Source organism: Uloborus diversus, chromosome 8, assembly GCF_026930045.1.
Source record: "Uloborus diversus isolate 005 chromosome 8, Udiv.v.3.1, whole genome shotgun sequence".
NCBI lineage: Eukaryota > Metazoa > Arthropoda > Arachnida > Araneae > Uloboridae > Uloborus > Uloborus diversus.
This window is the reverse complement of record NC_072738.1, coordinates 90,142,394-90,160,094: the sequence shown is the minus strand read 5'-3', so window position 1 is coordinate 90,160,094 and position 17,701 is coordinate 90,142,394. Positions and strand designations below refer to the sequence as shown.

The window sequence follows — 17,701 nt, the reverse complement described above, 5'->3', positions numbered from 1 at the left end:
AACCATTCGGACAAATCATACTTTATGCAACTGATAAGAAATAAAATTGAAGCACTTTTCAAGCAGTGTCAGAAACTTTTTAAATTATTTTCAAGGCCTCTAGAACAATTAAAATTATTCAAAGCAGTTCATTTGTACTTTCCAATCTCTGATATTTTAATACTTGATCGTATAGTTTTACATTCTAACTTTTTAAGACACCCCTGTTATTCTTCACTACTTGTATTTTTAAATAACAAATAGTAAAAAAAACGAAAAGGAATAGAGGTAGTGTAGTAATTTTTCTCATGCGAAACAGATTGACAGTATGCAGTAGAAGTAATATAAAAGCAGGAAATAACAAGATAACTTTCAAAATACGGAATTCAGGTTTAAATAAATAGCAAAATGTGAACATGCTAGTCACGAAAATGTATCTCAAGCAAGCAATATGCTGCAGGAACGTCATAACCATACTTTATTACATTTTTGATGCAGAATGTAGCGATGAGTAGCTGAATTTCACACATTTTGGTATCCCTTCCCCCCTTCTCGCATTTGAAGAAGTTTAAAATGTCCCAAGTTCTTTAGGTTTTTAAGCACGTGAAAATAAAGTTTATTTTTTAAAGTATTTTTCCTTTTTTTAGGATTGAATCAAGCAATTTTTTCGAGAGTTGGGGGCCCCCAAAGAAGCGGGGGACACTAAGTTATTATAGCTTATTTAGCTTATAGGTAAATCCAGCTCTAATTCTAATTAATGGTGACATAACTGTGACCTTTTAGATATATAAGGGCGTTCTATGCACTTTGATAAGGAATCATTTTTCAAAGTGCCCCCCAATCACCCCCCTTCCCGTTTTTACGCTAGAAACAACACTAGAACTAGTTTCAATTTGCATCACTGTACTCAAAACTAAATCAACTCATATTTTAAATCTTTTCATCGAACTGCGTCGCTTGCCTATGTTTTGAGTTTCGAACGCTGAAAATGCAAGCGCTTATATTATATATATATATATATATATATATATATATATATATATATATATATATATATATATATATATATATATATATATATATATATATATATTTATTTTCTTTGCCCCTTTTCCATTTTACTAAAATTCTGTTTAACTTTCAAAAAGAAGCAATTTTTTTTAGCTTTGGAATTCACGCAGAAAAAAATCACATTTATTTTTGGTTCAATGCGTCGATAGTGGGCTATGAAGATAAGGACATAGAATTTCTCGCTTCGAGCCTGATCACTTACACTGAATTCACTTCGATTGAAAACTAATAATCTTAACTATTAATCTTAACTCTAGGAGAAAGACTTCCTTCACACTAAAAAGTTTTTTTTTAAGGGGAGGGATTTATCTTTATCTTAGGCCCGCTTCGCGGGCCCCTCAATCTCTCACGGGCCCCTGTGCAATGCATAGGCTTGCCCCCTCTCTCGACGGCCCTGGTTTTGAGTGTATTTACTAAAGCTTACAGAAGTGCTCCAACATTGCATTCAGGCTACTCCAGCGGGTTTTGGAACATGTAATATTCTTTTTCTATTTCTTCTAAATCGTAATTTACTGGATTTTAAATTTTAGTAATGGTTTTCGAAAATGCATATAAGTTTTGAGCATTTTCTCACTTGCTGAACGTATGAAAACTGAAACCTCGAATGAGAATATAAATTCATTCTCAGAAAAATATCCTCTATTTTTATTGTGTTCTTAAATGGTAAATCCATCGTTGGTCATATGAGACACATCACAGTTTTCCTTGCTCTTTTTGCAGATAGACGAAGAAGAAAGTTCAAACTTCAGATTATGCTTGTGAAAATAATCGTTTTATCAGCGGCAAAAGCTGGAAAATGTTTGAATGGAATTTTTTTTGCGGGAATGGGAATCCCGCAGGATTGAGAGCAAAATCCCGCGGAATCAATTCCGCTAAATATCTTGCGGGATTCGGGATTGGAAACCCTAGTCTCATCCCTTGTCAATGGTTGCGCTATTTTGCATAAAAATATTGCTCTAATAAATTCTTGTATTGCAACTAAAGCGAGTCACATTTTTAATTACACCCCCTCCCTACTCATTTCTGTCCCCCTAGTCAGTTTCACGAACACACCTCTCAAAGCGAGATATCATTTGTGGATGACCCCTAAGGTCAGTCTGACCTATTAAATGAGTACTTAAGCACAATTTCATTTCCAGTAATTTGTAACATGGCTAAAAATTGCAACATGGCAGAAATAAGGCCCATTAAGTTCCCATTATTTTCCAGGAACGTTTCTGAATTTTGTTTTACAGTGAGCAAGTGTACATTGAAAAATGAAAACGAAACTTAAACAAATACTTAAGGAAAAAAAAAGGAAAGAGTTCACACCAAGGCATTCGATGTTGAAACGATGATACGAAATTGGTGAGAAAAGGGAAACGGAACACTTCCAATTTCATCACCAAAGATTGGAAATTTCTGTGGTTGTCGTGTGAATTTTCCCCATTCACCCGAAACTTACTTTAATTATGTTCGTAATTATATCATCTCCAAAAAATTAAACATTAAAAGCGGAGCGTAATTATTACTATTTTTTAAAAGAAGATAATAAATAAATTAAGATACCTGAGTTTAACAGCATTTTTTTTGAATTAAATTTTTTTTAGATAGAATTTAGTTACTGAATTTTTAAAAGCTTGCTTCCATTGGGAAATTTCCACTTCGTTTCCAAGTGAAAAATTTTCATGTCTACAATAAAAGTGCTACGAGAAAAATTCATAATGAATTTTTATGTGTTTTTGCGTAAGGTGCATGCTTAAACATCAACAAAGACAAAGCCAAATGTTGAAAAAAAAAAAAAAAATCACCAACTTTTGAAGACACCATTATGAGTTTCAACATAAGCGGTAACTTAGTGACACATGTTTTATACATTTACGCAATTAATATTTTATAATCAAGCTCATTACGGTAAGTTGAACTGCTCAGATAAAGTATTTAAAGAAAATGTCAATACTTATGGCTGTTCAAAATTTGGCACTTGATAACATTGAAGCAGTACCGGAGGAAATAGTACCATTCATTTCTTAGGTAACATAAATTGTTTCAAAAATTTAGCTTTATTACTGAAGCACAAAGAAACCTCATCTAAAGTTTCCCATTAAAATCAAAACTTAAGAGCAGTATTTGCAGTTCGAACTAAAAGTTTGCCAATAGTATTTTCAATTATATTTTGAGGAACAAGGCAAATGAGAGAGAGAGAGGGTAAAGTACATTGTATTTTCTGCATTAATTCATGATTTTTTTTTCTTTTCAGAAAATTAGTTTTGCGTGCTATGATGATATGCAAGGTCCCTTTAAGCAAAGTTTTTTGATTAATCTTCTGAAGTATATTATCAGTATAGGTATTGGAAAATATTCAAATATTCCCCATTTTAAAGTGACACTAATATTTGGATGCCTCAATTGCCAAACCGATTAACTCTCCTTTTTTTGAAAAATTCTCATTTCTGCTTTAATAGTGCTTTATCAATGTTTAGCATGTGAATTTATATTAAAGTTTTGGTTCAGTACATTTCTGACCATGTGATTGCAGAAAATGTAGCACGAGGGCATATTTATTCCTATGGATAAAACCTTCTTCTTTATAACTATTCTCCACTTTTTTGCTTTATGGAGTTAATCGATTTGGCAAGTGAAGTATCTATTTTACAATAAACTCATAGTTTACAATTTCCCAAAAGTACTTACTTTTGTAAAATCTCCAAAAATATACGCTTGCTCAATTCCTATAAAAATAATTAGAGGAAGAGCAAGTCGTATGTGTTTATCCACCAAAACCAATCGTATCTGTCTGAGAGTCAAGTATATCAAAGGTCGTTCCAATGGGTCTTGTTGCTGTAGAATATCAAGTTGTTCAACGAAGAAGACGATCACCAAAACTGCCAGAAGGATACTACACGCAAAAACATACATCAAAATTTTGAGGGTGAACGTTGGCACAATATTCGTCTCTGAAAGTTTCAAAACTGGAAAATCAAGTTCATTTGGCCTGGGGCTGCAAGAAACCTCAGGACACGTTACAGAAGTCCTCCACGATTTGGTGTCATCGTCATACAAGGTGGAGTTTGAAAAGTCACTTTGCGTTGCCAGTTCGCCGTTCATAGCACTTGTGATAACAGCAGTCGCAAGATGCGACCAGAAAACGTTCGATTTGGAAATCACAAAGAAGAACTTGAGGTAGCGTTGTTGGATTTTGTCTCTCATCGCATGTGTCACGAATGATATTCTAGAGACATTATTGAACAGATACGTCATTTGGGTGTAAATTAAAGGTCCTGAGCTGAAACCCAGCAACACAGCGCTTGCAATCAAGAGGTATGGACGATGGAAGCAAAATGCGACTATGTACAATATGTCCGCTATGGACATTGAGGTGATGGTAGACTTTATGCCTAATTTCTGTACGAGAGTTGGTGCATATAGAAATGATGAAAATGTACAAGCATACACCACACTCAAACATTGCAGACCAGTTTCGGGAAACAGCGTACTTTGGAGACTTTGGAGAGTTGAAAAGCCACTGAGGATGAATATCATGGATACACTCAAAAGAATCGTGTTTCTCATAACTTTCTTTTCGGTTTGCACCGAGCCCATGGCATCTGGAAAAGAATAAAAAAAATGATTATGCATACTATTAAACTTTTAAATAAACTAGTAATAACAGCTTGACCCCCAGACATGCAAGCCAAATTGTGCCTGCATGTGTTTCGGAATCTCTTTGACAGTGCAAAAGATGTGATTTTCAAGGATTTAAGACCTTATATCCCTGAAGCTCACTCACATATTTTTGCAAAGATAGCTTCAGCAAAGAATATTTAATGATGTAATAATTCGTATCTTTTAGTCTTCCTAACATCTAAGAACTGAACTGATATTTAAGAACGACTTCCCTAAAAGACACCCAACAAGGTGTCACGAGTATATTTGTGCATATATTTGATGCTTATACACTGCTCAACATTGAAAATGCAACACCAAGAAGGAGTGGTCAGAAAGTGATGAAATTTGGAAAAAAGACAGAGACAGCAAGGAATAATAAATGATCTTAATTTCAAAATGATAGGCAGAATACAGAGCGAGAACGGCGTCGGCTCAGTAAGGATGTAGGACCACTGCGGACAGCGATACACGAAGAAACAGGTCTAGGCATAGAGTCAATAAGGGTGCGGATGGTCTCCAGAGGGATGGCTCTCCATTCCCTTTCAACCATTTGCCACAGTTCGTCTTCTGAACGAGGCAGGGACAGAGTCTGCAAACAGCGTCCAATCACATCCCACACATGTTCGATTGGTGACGGGTCAGGAGAGTATGGTGGCCAGGGAAGCATCTGTGTGTCTTGGAGAGCATGTTGGCAGATGCGAGCACTGTGTGGTCGGGCGTTATCCTGCTGGAAAATTGCATTAGGTAGCCCTTGAAGGTAAGGGATTGCCACCAGCCGCAGCACATTATCCAAGTATCGTTGGGCCGTCACGGTGCCCTGAATACAAACTAGAGGTGATATGGAATTGTACGCAATTGCAACCCCAAACCATTATGCCACGTTGTCGTGCGGTGGGACGTTCCGCAGTTACTGCCGGATTAGATCTGTCTCCACGTCAACGCCACACATGTATGCGGCGACTATCTCTGGATGAACAGAAGCGGGATTCATCTGAGAACACGACATTTCGCCATTCTGTCATCCACGTCGTTCTAGTCTGGCACCATATTAATCGTTGCTGTCTAGGTTGTGGGGTCAATGGCAGTCTTCTTAGTGGGCGCCGTGATTGCAGACCACGTGCGACCAAACGACGGAAAATGGTTCTGGTTGACACGGGAACATTCAGGGTATCTTGCACCTGCTGCAGAATCGAGGAACAAGTGGCTTGTGGGTCTGCTACAGCTTGTCGGTTGATGCGTCGATCCACGCGTTCTGACGTCACTCTGGCTGCCCCTGCACCCCTCAATCTTGCCACATTTCGTTGTTCCAACCATCTTCGGCACAGCCGATACACCTTGCTCGCATCCATGTGGGTATCAGCTACGATTTGACGTACGGACCAACCTCCTCTTCTCAGTCCGATCACCATACCCCTCGTAAAATCGTCTATCTGCTGGAAGTGCCTTCGTTGACGTCGGCCTGGCATTCGCTCGTGTTACACGTATCCTCCAAGACAAAAGCAAAATTTCTTCGATAATTCTTCAGAAATAACGACACGAATATTGCTCATTCTGCAAGTTCCTTCTCTTATATCTTACTTCATGTGCGTCGGAGAGCTGCGCATTTCACATCATTTACATAGCTCAGTGATGTACGTCTACTCTAAAATTTACATAAATTTCAGAATACTTCTTCTTGGTGTTGCATTTTCAATGTCAAGCAGTGTATTTTGGGTTTTTAATGTCTTTTGAGTTTCTTTTAAATGTTACACATAAAGCTAAACCGTAAACTACTATGTTTCATTGGGAAAAGAATGGGCGCAGCATTTAGACAGTATGGTTCCAAGAGCTTTGGATCCAGCCCTGTTTCAAGTATTTACAAAGATGTTATTATAATCGCTGGTTGTTATGTCATGAAAACTACTGATTCAAATGCTTTTATGATTGCAGCAGGGTAACGGATTTCTTCAATTAAGCAATGGCTTATCGAAAATTTTTCTTGTAATGCACCCTATTTTCGTACCTTAAATGTTTTAAATTTGAATTAACCCAATCTTCTCCTTTTTTCTTTGAACGAAACAGTCGAACGTAAATTAAGCAACCCACCTGAATCTTAGACACCAGCTTTTTTCAACTCGGTTTTCGTGTACATATCAGCAGGGGCGCCCGGAACTTACAAGGTGGAAGTTCTCAATTTGCCGAATGATAAACAACGGGTATGCAGATATCAGTACATCTGATGAAAAAGAGGCATTTTAAATTACAACGTTGCAGTTAGGTTTCTTAATTTGCCGAATCGCCAGACAAAATTAACCGAGTAAGGAACATTTTTGGGAGGTCGCAGCGACCTTCCGTGACCTCCCATTAGGGCACCCCTGCATACTTGTGTAATCACCAGTACACTTTGGGAACCTAAATGTCGGATGAGTCTTCTCCTTTAATTAAAGAACATTGAGTATAAACAGTGAAGAAAATCGTTACAATTGCTAAAAATGAAAGTAGAGTAAAAATCATCGTACAAAAGTTCTACTAGCTCAATTTTGTTAAACAACAGATTCGTTCTCACGAAATAGATCTTCCCTATTGCCACGAGTTTTGAAGCCCAGTTTCCTCACTAGATTTGACCACCTGGGCTCTATTTGATGCGAAACAGCACTAGGAATTTAATTTTCCCAAGACATACTCTATGCCAAAGGAGTACTCGAAGGATCTTTTACATACCGCAAAATCATACGACATGGACGCTGTCGATTTTCTGCATCTTGAAAATCCACTGACTGGAGCCAGGGCCAAACCTGCGCCTTGGGTGTAAGAGACCAGAGTCTAACCACTACACCACTCTGTCGGCTGTGCAACAAACTTGCTCATCGAAAATTATTCTTATTCTTACCTGCGTTCCCTTCTTCTCCATCTCTGTGCTCGCTGGGCTGGAGTCGCATGGCTTGTTGCTGGCCGTCAGTGTAATCTCCCGCCATTTCGTAGGTAACCTCCACTTGATCCTCTTCCCGACATCGCTCTGCGATTGCCTGTTCCAGGAGTTGGTCCAGGGATTTCTGACGCCCTGGAGGAACAGGTGGCTCCATGTTTGTCTCAGTGAGAAATCATCTCATTTAAACCTGGAAGTATGTCAAGACACCATTAAAATATTATTCGGATTAAGTATTCCAATATTGGGTTGTTATGAAAAAAAGCGATATAGAAAAGTACATTGTATTCTGATGAGTTTTTACGTACACTCATATCCAAAACTAAGGTCACAAACATAAAATTTGAGAAAACTGAAAAACTATTCGCTGTGTTGCCACGAATTTCGGCCGAGAGGTATATTACGATGGAAGAAAGAACATAGGAACATAACAACATGGAAAAGATTTTAATTGGGAATAAAGAAACAGGGTAAATCAGAGTAGTTAAAGAGAGTTAAATTATTAACCATAGATAAAGCATTTATTTCGGTAAAAGCCTGTCTAATATGGAGTGTGACCACCGTGCACTGCTATAAAAGTTTCACAACTAGCTTTTGTACTGTTTACGAGGGTGTCAGTCAATGCTTGTGGCAACAAAGCCTATTCTTCTAAAAGTGTGGCCTTAAACTCTTGGAGGTATTAGGTGCGGGTTACGTTGTGCAATGGCTCTTCCTATACCATCCCACAAATGTTCAATAGGATTGAGATCCAGAGACCTGAAATGGCCAGTTCATACGTTGAATATTCTCTTCATCAAAAAGTTTGTGACCTTAATTTTGGACATGAGTATACTATAGGGGATAGTACCTTGGAACAATTTTCATATTTCAATTTTTAGCGTCAATTATTTGAATCAAATTTAAAACCTAAAAGTCACTTTAAAATACCTTAACATATTTCTATACAATATATTTTTTAAAATTCAGACAGTTTGAACATAAAATATTGGCAGTCATTCAAAATAAGAGTTTCAAACTTTCCCAAGGTAAACATCCTATTGTACTTTGGGACACATCTTGTTGTACTATGGCAAAGTTTTCATGATACAGGAAACAGCCATACACTTAATGAATTTTGCACCAAAAAATCAAAAAGAATTTTTTTTCATGGCATTGAATTAAATCATGAATAATTAATAATGAATTATGATCTAAGATTATATGTGTTTAAAAGACTCATAAGATTAGAACATTGTTCCATGTTCCTAAACATGTCTTAATTATTAAGAACGATGCATATGTTGTACCTTAGAATGTGTCCTAAGGTACAATATGTTAGGCTGTCCCAAGGTACAATCCCCACGGGGTTTAGGAAAACCAAAATGGTGCTCAATCTAAATGCACCATCATAATATTCTCATAACCAAAATATTTAAAATACTTCTCTTTTATGACAAAATAAAATTCAGTTGGTTAGTTTTACAAATATAAAGACAGAAAAGGAAATAAAAATGAAGAAAATATTTACTTCGGAGTTATGAAATCTTCTTTCTCTTACAAAATCGTCAATTTACTCATTTGATGCTGATTTTTACTATGGCACTATTTAGTGGTGAAGGTTACTATTAGATATTACAAAAACAGGGCTGCTAAGAATATATTCTTAGAAATTAGCTTTGTCCCAAGATACAACACTCTCCCCTACTCTTCCGATGTTTCTAATTCTTCTGTCGTCCATTGTACAACTATTTTTCCAATACGAGCCAACAAATACAACCAGAGAATGAAGTAACTTTTAAATACGAAAGGAAAATATAGATGTACTTTGTAAGTGTGAATGCAAAATGGAAATGGTGATTGTTTAGTGGACGAGCGCACTATTACATGACATTTCTTTAATAATGTAACATTTTACATTTTCTCTATAGCCTTCAAATAGAACTTTTTTCAGCCATGCTTCAAGATCCAAGCCAGTAAAGGAAGTTGATTAGGTTGTTCAACCGAAACTTGAAGAAACAATGAGGTGAGAGGGATGTTGTGAGAGGTAGTCTCTCAGTTTCGAAATCTCCCGAAAAAGATACTTTCCCTATAGATGCTCTACATCGTAACAAACTTCTTTTGACTCTGAATAACATGTTGAATCCCATGTAGTCTAGGGTAGCGTTTCTCAGTTCTTTTTTGATCCACGGACCCGAAAAAACTTCACAACTCAAGAGGGATTCGTGTGTGTTTATGTAAGAGATAAAAAAACCTTTTCATTCGCGAAACGTTTAAAGTTGTAAACGTTCCGCGATTTTTGCAAACTGGAAAAGTTTTTTAAATAAAAAAAAAAACCTTGATATTAATGAACTTTCATAAAAAATATTTTCATGAAAAACTAGTATGTTGTGGCCATTACGAAATTTTCTTCTATTTATGAATTTTTGGATCTAACGAACTGTTACAAGTTTTGAAAACGCAATTACTTTTTTGTTTATATATGCTTAATTTGTTGTAATATGGCTAAATTTGGCTTTTGTTCCATTAATTATCGCTCAAAATTACCGTAGTTCTTAAAAATTTACTTGTATGTTGACTTTGCTTGCTATGCACTATTTAACATTATGCTTGTGGGATTGGTGAGAAACAAAAGATTTTGCCAACTTTGGCAAAAAATCGCCAAGTGTCTCCAAGCTTGGTGACATTTGTGTCGCTACATGTGCTACCTTGGCACATAATGCGTACCAAATTTCTTAGGATTTCTGGCAGAATGTTTTAGCTCTAGAGCGGCCACACACACACAAAAAAAAAAAAAAAAAAAAAAAAAAAAAAAAAAAAAAACCGGTCACACACATACAAACGTTTTCCATAAATGGTCGAAATAGACTCAGCACAGCTCGAAGCTTGCAAATCCGTCCAAACTCGAAATTCGAAAAATTTCACGAAATCAATACTTTTCTATAGATATAGAAAAAAAGTAAGTACATTATACATATGTAACATTTAAGAAAAAAAAAGATTGAGGATAGCGAAAATTAGCATTAAAATTCCAAGTAAAAAAATGCATTTTATTTTTATTATTATTACGGTTTTTTTTTCTCCTTTGGGAGTAAAGAAATTTTTTCATTGAGGCGAGCAAAAATCTGTAGTCCGATCCAAATTTTATATGGACCGTTGCCGGTCCGCCGGACTAGTGGTTGAGAATCTGATCTAGTGGTAATGACCGCTGTTTTTCACAGACTAAGGCAGGGAGTAATTGGAGAAAGTCTCAAAACTATAGCTCGATCATTGGCATTGAAAGAACCAACCACTTTTCCTGCGATTTGCAATAACGCTTAGTAATCCTAAAGCTTCAGGCTAAAAGATAGAGAGTTGGGATATAAGTATAGTATAGCTCTGGTTAGTTGAGCTGTGACCTTGATAATGTTTAGCTGTTTTAGGGGAGTTTAGTGAAAAATAGACGCGTAATTGGCTCAGATTTTGGTTGGAATATTTTTGAAAAACTACTAAGAAAGTTTCTCAACTTAACTTAGTGTCAATTACCCCTCCCTATTTTCCGAAACAGAGCTAAACATTGTCAGAGTCGGAGCTCAACTTCTCAGAGCCTCATAATATCACACATTGACATTGAGGATCTTGAGCCGTAATACAAAAAAAGAAAGAATAGCAATTCGAAGGAAAAAAATCTCCAAAGCAGCCTTCAAATTTCCTATAACCCATTAATTTCATGCGGTGATTTTTTTTAATAATTAATGACATTTTCGAAGAGACCATTTATGAACTATTTAGAACACTAAACAAATCCATTACCAAAATAAAAATACCCCAAAAGCATTCATAATTAAGCATTACAAAGAAATTTCTCCAACTCCATTACTGTAAACATGCAAATAATGTTCCAAAGCTCGAGTTCTCCCAGTTCTCGTTCGAAAATGAGGAGTTATTAACGATTCCATGTAGGCTACTTGCACTTCAGAGCTTTTCCATTAAGGGACTTCATACCGCGAAGCTTTGTTATCCACGTTGGGAAGGAGAAGGAGGCCTGCGCTAAACGATCGTTTTGATTTAACGAGCGAACTTGAATCGTCTGCATAATGAGGGTGGAGATTCCGGGTGGGTGATACGACACTTCCTCTGACCTTTAACAAGATGCTGAGATTAATTGAAGTTAGGGCTCAATTGTTTGAATTATTAATTAAGAATGAGAAGTGTTCTTTGTGTGCTTGATCGGGGGGATTTTTTTATCTATTACTTTTTGCAATAAGAAAGGAAAAAAATAATAAATAAAGCGAAGTTCATGTATTTCTGCCTTAGCCCTGGCTATAGGGTGGTAACTTACTTAATGAACATTTTGTTTGTTCTAAAAAGTAAAGCAGATTGGGCAAACTCGCAAAAAAATAGTGGAGATGTATTTTAAGGTTTCTAAGAACACCTTTTCCACAGCGAAAACTTGTGAGCTTATTTAAAAGAGGACATTTGACAAAAATAAAAAAGCTTTTTGTCAGAAAATCACTGATGACTTTTTCTAAACAACATAAAAACTGCTGAACATAGGGAGAGACACATCACCTCATTTCAAAACCGTACTTTCAAATTCTTTTCTTTTCAATATTTGTTTTATTGTGCTACTTACTTTCAAGTATTTTTGTGTTTTGTTTTAAGCGATATTTTTACGACAGATTAAGTCCTCTTTTAAACGTTTTCCAGTATTTAAAAATATTTTACGGAAAAGTAGTCAAAAAAAGATATGAAAAATTAAAAAAAAAGTTAATTACCGAATGAAATATTGTTTATGGAAATGTATAAAGAAGTAGGGAGACAACTCTTTGAGGATCAGGATTGGGAAAACCTTTTTTAGTAAATGGTGAGGAAAAAATGCCTGCCTTTGGTTAGTAGTAGCTAGCAATTAATTGGAAAAAGACTGTCCAGCCAAAAGAAACTTAAAAAAAAAGTTTACAAATGACATTTTATGCTACAGAAAATTTCCTTCTGTTTTATGTCTTTCTATCCCGAGAAGTCAAGAGAGAGAAGTGAACCTTTAAAAAAATTAACTGTTGATTTAAAATAGTATCTCTAAATCACATCCTACTATATGAACTCTATGTTGTGGTCAGAATGACGAATAGGAGTGGCGTAAGTCATCGTAACTCACTTTTTTGGGTAATTGAAGGTTTTGTAAAAACATCTTCGAAAAAGCTGTAATGTTTGATTTGAAGAGAAAAATTGATAGTCAAGGAATTTTTTTTTTTTTTTTAAATTATGCATCCACGTCTATGAAAATTTACTTGTAACTAGTCAAAAAGCAACTTTGAATGACTTACACTGCTGTCATTCCAAATTTTTTAAGTAATAAAGGAGTGAGCGGTGCTCTCCTTAGTAGAAAATTCTGGCTACTGGTCCAATCAGCGGCCAGGAAACTAACTGACTTTTTCCACATAAATTCTCAACTGCACAACAGTTTCGGTAAGCAAATAATTTTCACGATCGCCTCTAGTTGAGGCAAACCTAATTTGGTAGGCAGCGTCATAAATGCTGTGATTAGGATCTGTGTAGCCTTCACGATGCTGCCAGATTAGGTTTGCCCCAACTATAGCGGTCAGGAAAAGTAAGAATTACACATGTATCCGACTTTTTTCCCTTTTTTGTGTGAAAATCTGATGGATATGACTCAATTGCGCTTGCACGAGTTAACTTCAAATCTCTCTGTGTGTGCATGAATTTTTTCCCAATATGTCAATAGTGTTAGTCATTGGCAAACAGAGTTTGACTGATGTAAAGTGTAGTGCCCTCTTCGGATATTTTTTTTTACTTCAAGTAGCTGGACGAAACGACTGGAGCAGACCTTTTAGTCACCTCTTGAGTTAAGTTAACATCCAGAAGTCGCAAGGGACCATATCAGGAGAATAAGGAGAATATTGAGCTACAGGAGTTTCGTTTTTCACCAAACAAGGCGAAAGCAAGTGCAAGAAATGTGCTGAGAAATTGTCAACAAAAGCCGTCTGCATATTTCAAATTGCTTTCATTTGGTAGTTGCCTAGTTTCTGAAGTACTGCTCCAGTCGTTCCGTCATTTTTCGTGAATTTAAAAATCCGACGAGAGCCCTACACACTAACTCAGTCAAACTCTGTTTGCTGACGCTGACGCTATTGACAGACGGGAAAAAAATCATGCATGCGCACTAAGGTTCAGTGTCAACTCATAAGGTGTGCTTGATCAATATCAATCTGATTTTCACCCACACACAAAAAACTCATACTTTTTTAACAGCTCTCGTATTTTTGTTTCTTATTAAGCCCTTTGTATACTTGATAGAGCCACCCAAATCCATGCTTAACTAAATTTGCAAAATTTTTGACTTATGCCACTATCATCCTAACTCGTTAATATGTTTCCTTTATTCTAGAAACAAACCAAATTACTTCACAACATTTTAAGTTTCTTCAACTCACATCAAAACATTCATATGAAATGTTTGAAAACATATTCGCACATTTTATTCCGGAACGTACCCGCACTTCCTGTTTCCCAATTTTTCTAAATGAGTTGCCAAATTAAATTTCCCGAAAAGCTGTCTTCGTGTTTGCACAACTCATTTCCTAGGTAAGCATTAAGCAACCACCACCGGAGGTACCAGTCCTTTATCTTTCAGTGTTTACCATCTTCAGCTAACTTAATGAGTCAATTTTCTCATAAATCAATATCCAGTTTTCGTTTGTAAGGAGTCAGTCGTTGCAGTAGAGTCTAAAATCTCTTCTTCATCCAAAAATGAAGAGTTAAAAAACTTTTTTTTACAGTTATTGTCGATGCAATTGATGTGCAATACATTGTTACAAATTTTGTAAACATATGTTATTTATTCGATTTTTTATGCTTTTATTCGTTCAATTTGTTGTAATCTTGCTAACTTGACAATATGCTATCATGCGAAAAAATGCATTACAAAAAACTCAACAACTTTAAAAATCCTACTCAAAGCACAAGTAATTTTAAGCCCTTGTTAGTCGCTATATTTCCACCCAAAAGATGTAATTAAATGCGAGAGTTATGGGGGCATGAATCACGAAACACTGCGTTTCGTACCTTGGTGAAAATTCGTCTGCCGAATGTCAAGTTTTTTGAGTTTGAATTGTTTTTTCATGCTTGCAATGGGTTCGTTTTCAAAATTTTAAAAGTATTTTTTTCTGAAAGAGCATGCTTAAAAACATAGGATCTGACCATTTTTACTTTCTTCTATATCTAATATATAGAAGAAAGTATTGGATTCGTGCAAATTTTCGAATTTCGAATTTTGACGGATTCGAACGTTTTGAGGTGTGCTGAGTCCATTTCGACTATTTTTGGAAAATGTCTGTGTGTGTGTGTGTGTGTGTGTGTGTGTGTGTATGTGTGTGTGTGTGTGTGTATGTGTGTGTGTGTGTGTGTGTATGTGTGTCACGTCTGTGTGTGACCAGTTTTTTGTGGCCGCTCTACAGCAAAAACTACCTCATGAAATCGAACGAAACTTGGTACACATACAGTGGCTCCCAAAAGTCTTCGTACACCTACGACTTTCAACGAAATAGGCCCCAATTCATTGGTTAAAATTAATATTTCGGAATAGGTATTTAATTATAAGATCTATGATCAACTTTTAACAAAACTACATGAAAAGATTTTAAAAAATATTAAAACTTAATTTTTTAAAAATCAAAAACCAAAAAGTGCCGGAAATTTTATTTCACAAAAGTCTTCGTACACTTTATAAAATGTCTATATATTATTGAATAATCTAACTTTTGATTAAGTTTTTAATTAGTAGAATATCATACAGTATTCATAACACCTTTTAAACGTCTGGGAATAGGTTTCATTCTTTTTCTTTCTTTTTTTTTTTTGCGTAATTTCTGAATAAGTGTTCAACCACACTTCGAGTCTCACTGTTTCTAGCTCTATTTTCATCTTAAAGCCCTATTTTCGTAATCTAGCCTCCAGATATCTCTAAATACGCTAAATTAAGTTAAAATCTGGGAGATTGAGGGGGGTATTTTCTAAAGTTAAGGACAATTTTCGAGGCACTAGACGCAAACGTTGAAAACCGTGTGCTTCTTATCGTTATCTTGATAAAAAACAAAGTTGTTTCCTAACCAAATTTTTGGCTAAGAGTTCAAAATTGGTTTTTAAAATATTTAAAGGAACAGCATGATTCATTATTTCATCAAAAAATTACAAACTACCAAGTCCTGATGCTGATATGCACCCTCACGCTAGAACACATCCACCGTCTTGATAAACTGATCCAAATAAGTTCTTAAGATTAAGCTCCTAATTTTTTCTTCTACTTACAGTTATACAAAAATTTAACCAAAAATGTTGAATTAATGTTTATCTATAAGTAAGACATGAATCTAAAACGATTTTAGCTTATTTATCATTGATTTTGCGACGAAAAGCGTAAGCTTTCTGTTTTACGCACGACCAAGAAAATTTCTGCGGGAAGAGGTCCCATTTATTAAAGCTAATCAGAGAACTTGGCGAACAATTTTAGGTGAAAATTAAATGTAAAATGTTTCATTTAACTCTTCAGAAACTTTTACAGCACTCAAATGTGTATTTTTCATAATTTTTTTTAACTTTAAATCCCCGATCACGTTTTGTCAACTTTGCCGGTTGACCTTTTCTTACCTTGTTTTCGGTCCGATTCCTTTCTTTAAAGCATTTTATCAAGCATTTTACTATACAAACAAATAAATTAACTAATTTAGAGACATTTCAAACCAATTTACCACTACTGTGGGAAAAAAAATTCAAATTTTGAAGGGTGTTTGCTGTTTTTTACGAATACCAGCCTTTTTACAGTAATAAGCACAATATTAAGGAATAAATAAACAAAAAATTAAAGCCAAATGACTTATAAGGGTCAACACAATGCAAAAATATTAATAAATCGACATATGATAATTTTAATCATGACTTTATTCAAAAATATTTGAGTGTACGATGACTTTTGTGGCGTGTTATTTCTCTGTCTCTTCGTTTTCTGACCCATTTCGAAAAAAAAGATCCGTCAATATTTTGAAAAAACCAATGGGTTGTATTTAGAATAACATAGGAATGATGTGAAAATATATTGGACTTCATATTTGAATTCAGTTTCGAGTTATTTCGGTTTTACTAAAAAATTTCAAAGTGTACGAACACTTTTGGGAGCCACTGTATGTGCCCCTATGTGAACTTGTGCCCATTGGTTTTTGGCGCGAATTCCTCCAAGGGGGGTGGAGCAATGGGACGTTTTTTGAGTTACGCGTGATTGCTATTCCTCAGGAAGTAACTGGCGGAATCAAACAAAATTTGGTCCATATTTTGCCAGTAACAGGAACAGGTGCTGATTCAATTATGGTGTCAATAACTCAAACGGGGGTTGAGCTATAGAACGTTTTTTGTCGTCAATTGTGACTGCTGTATCTCAAGAAATAATGAACGGAATGAAAGAAAAATTTATCGGCAAGTAGCCCTTAGTGGGTATAAAAGCTGATTTTATTTTGGTGTCAACAGCTAACAAGGGGGTAGCGCAATCGCCCGTTCTTTTTTTCCATTGTGAGTGCCCTATCTCAAAAAGTAATGCTACGTTCTGGTTGAAATTTGGAATACATGTGAATCCATATGTAAGCAGGCTTTGGTTCAATTTTGGCGCCAATCGCGCCAAGAGGTGCTGATTTATTTTTATTATCATTATTTTTTAGCGAATAAAAATAGCTTTATTAGTGCAACAATACGAAAGATAAATCGTAATAGATTATCGTCTGCTTATTTCTCGTGATTTTAATTGTATGGAAATGATCGGAAATATTATTTTAATGATTTAAAATTTTTAACTGTTGCCATCTTATGTTTGTTAACAAATAAAATATTTGTAATTAATTCAAGCAAGGCTTTTAAAGAACTTTCAATTTTCGCTCTTTGCTTTGCTTTTGCAATAATGCAGACATTGGGATGGTCGTCAAGTTTTTTCATGTGTAATTTTGTTTTTGTTGGGAATATTGCTTCCTCGTCAAGCATTTGGAGGGATCAGAAAAAAAAAGAAAAATATAGAAGAAAGTTTCGTGATGGCCACAACATACTAGTTTAAATAATTTGTTTAAGTTTAATATTTTTTAAATATTA

The 17,701-nt window shown here is 35.4% G+C and overlaps 1 protein-coding gene across 1 annotated transcript in view; it reads right to left on the bottom strand.

The window, feature by feature from the left end:
* Positions 1 to 17,701, bottom strand: part of LOC129228477 (protein unc-93 homolog A-like) — a 195,421-nt gene that overhangs the window by 15,004 nt on the left and 162,716 nt on the right. The window contains exons 2-3 of the mRNA XM_054863158.1: positions 7,568 to 7,793; positions 3,724 to 4,637 (exon numbers count right to left, since the gene is read on the bottom strand). Coding sequence (XP_054719133.1) covers positions 3,724 to 4,637; positions 7,568 to 7,760 — 1,107 coding nt within the window. The 5' untranslated portion in view covers positions 7,761 to 7,793. The remainder of the gene's footprint in view (positions 1 to 3,723; positions 4,638 to 7,567; positions 7,794 to 17,701) is intronic.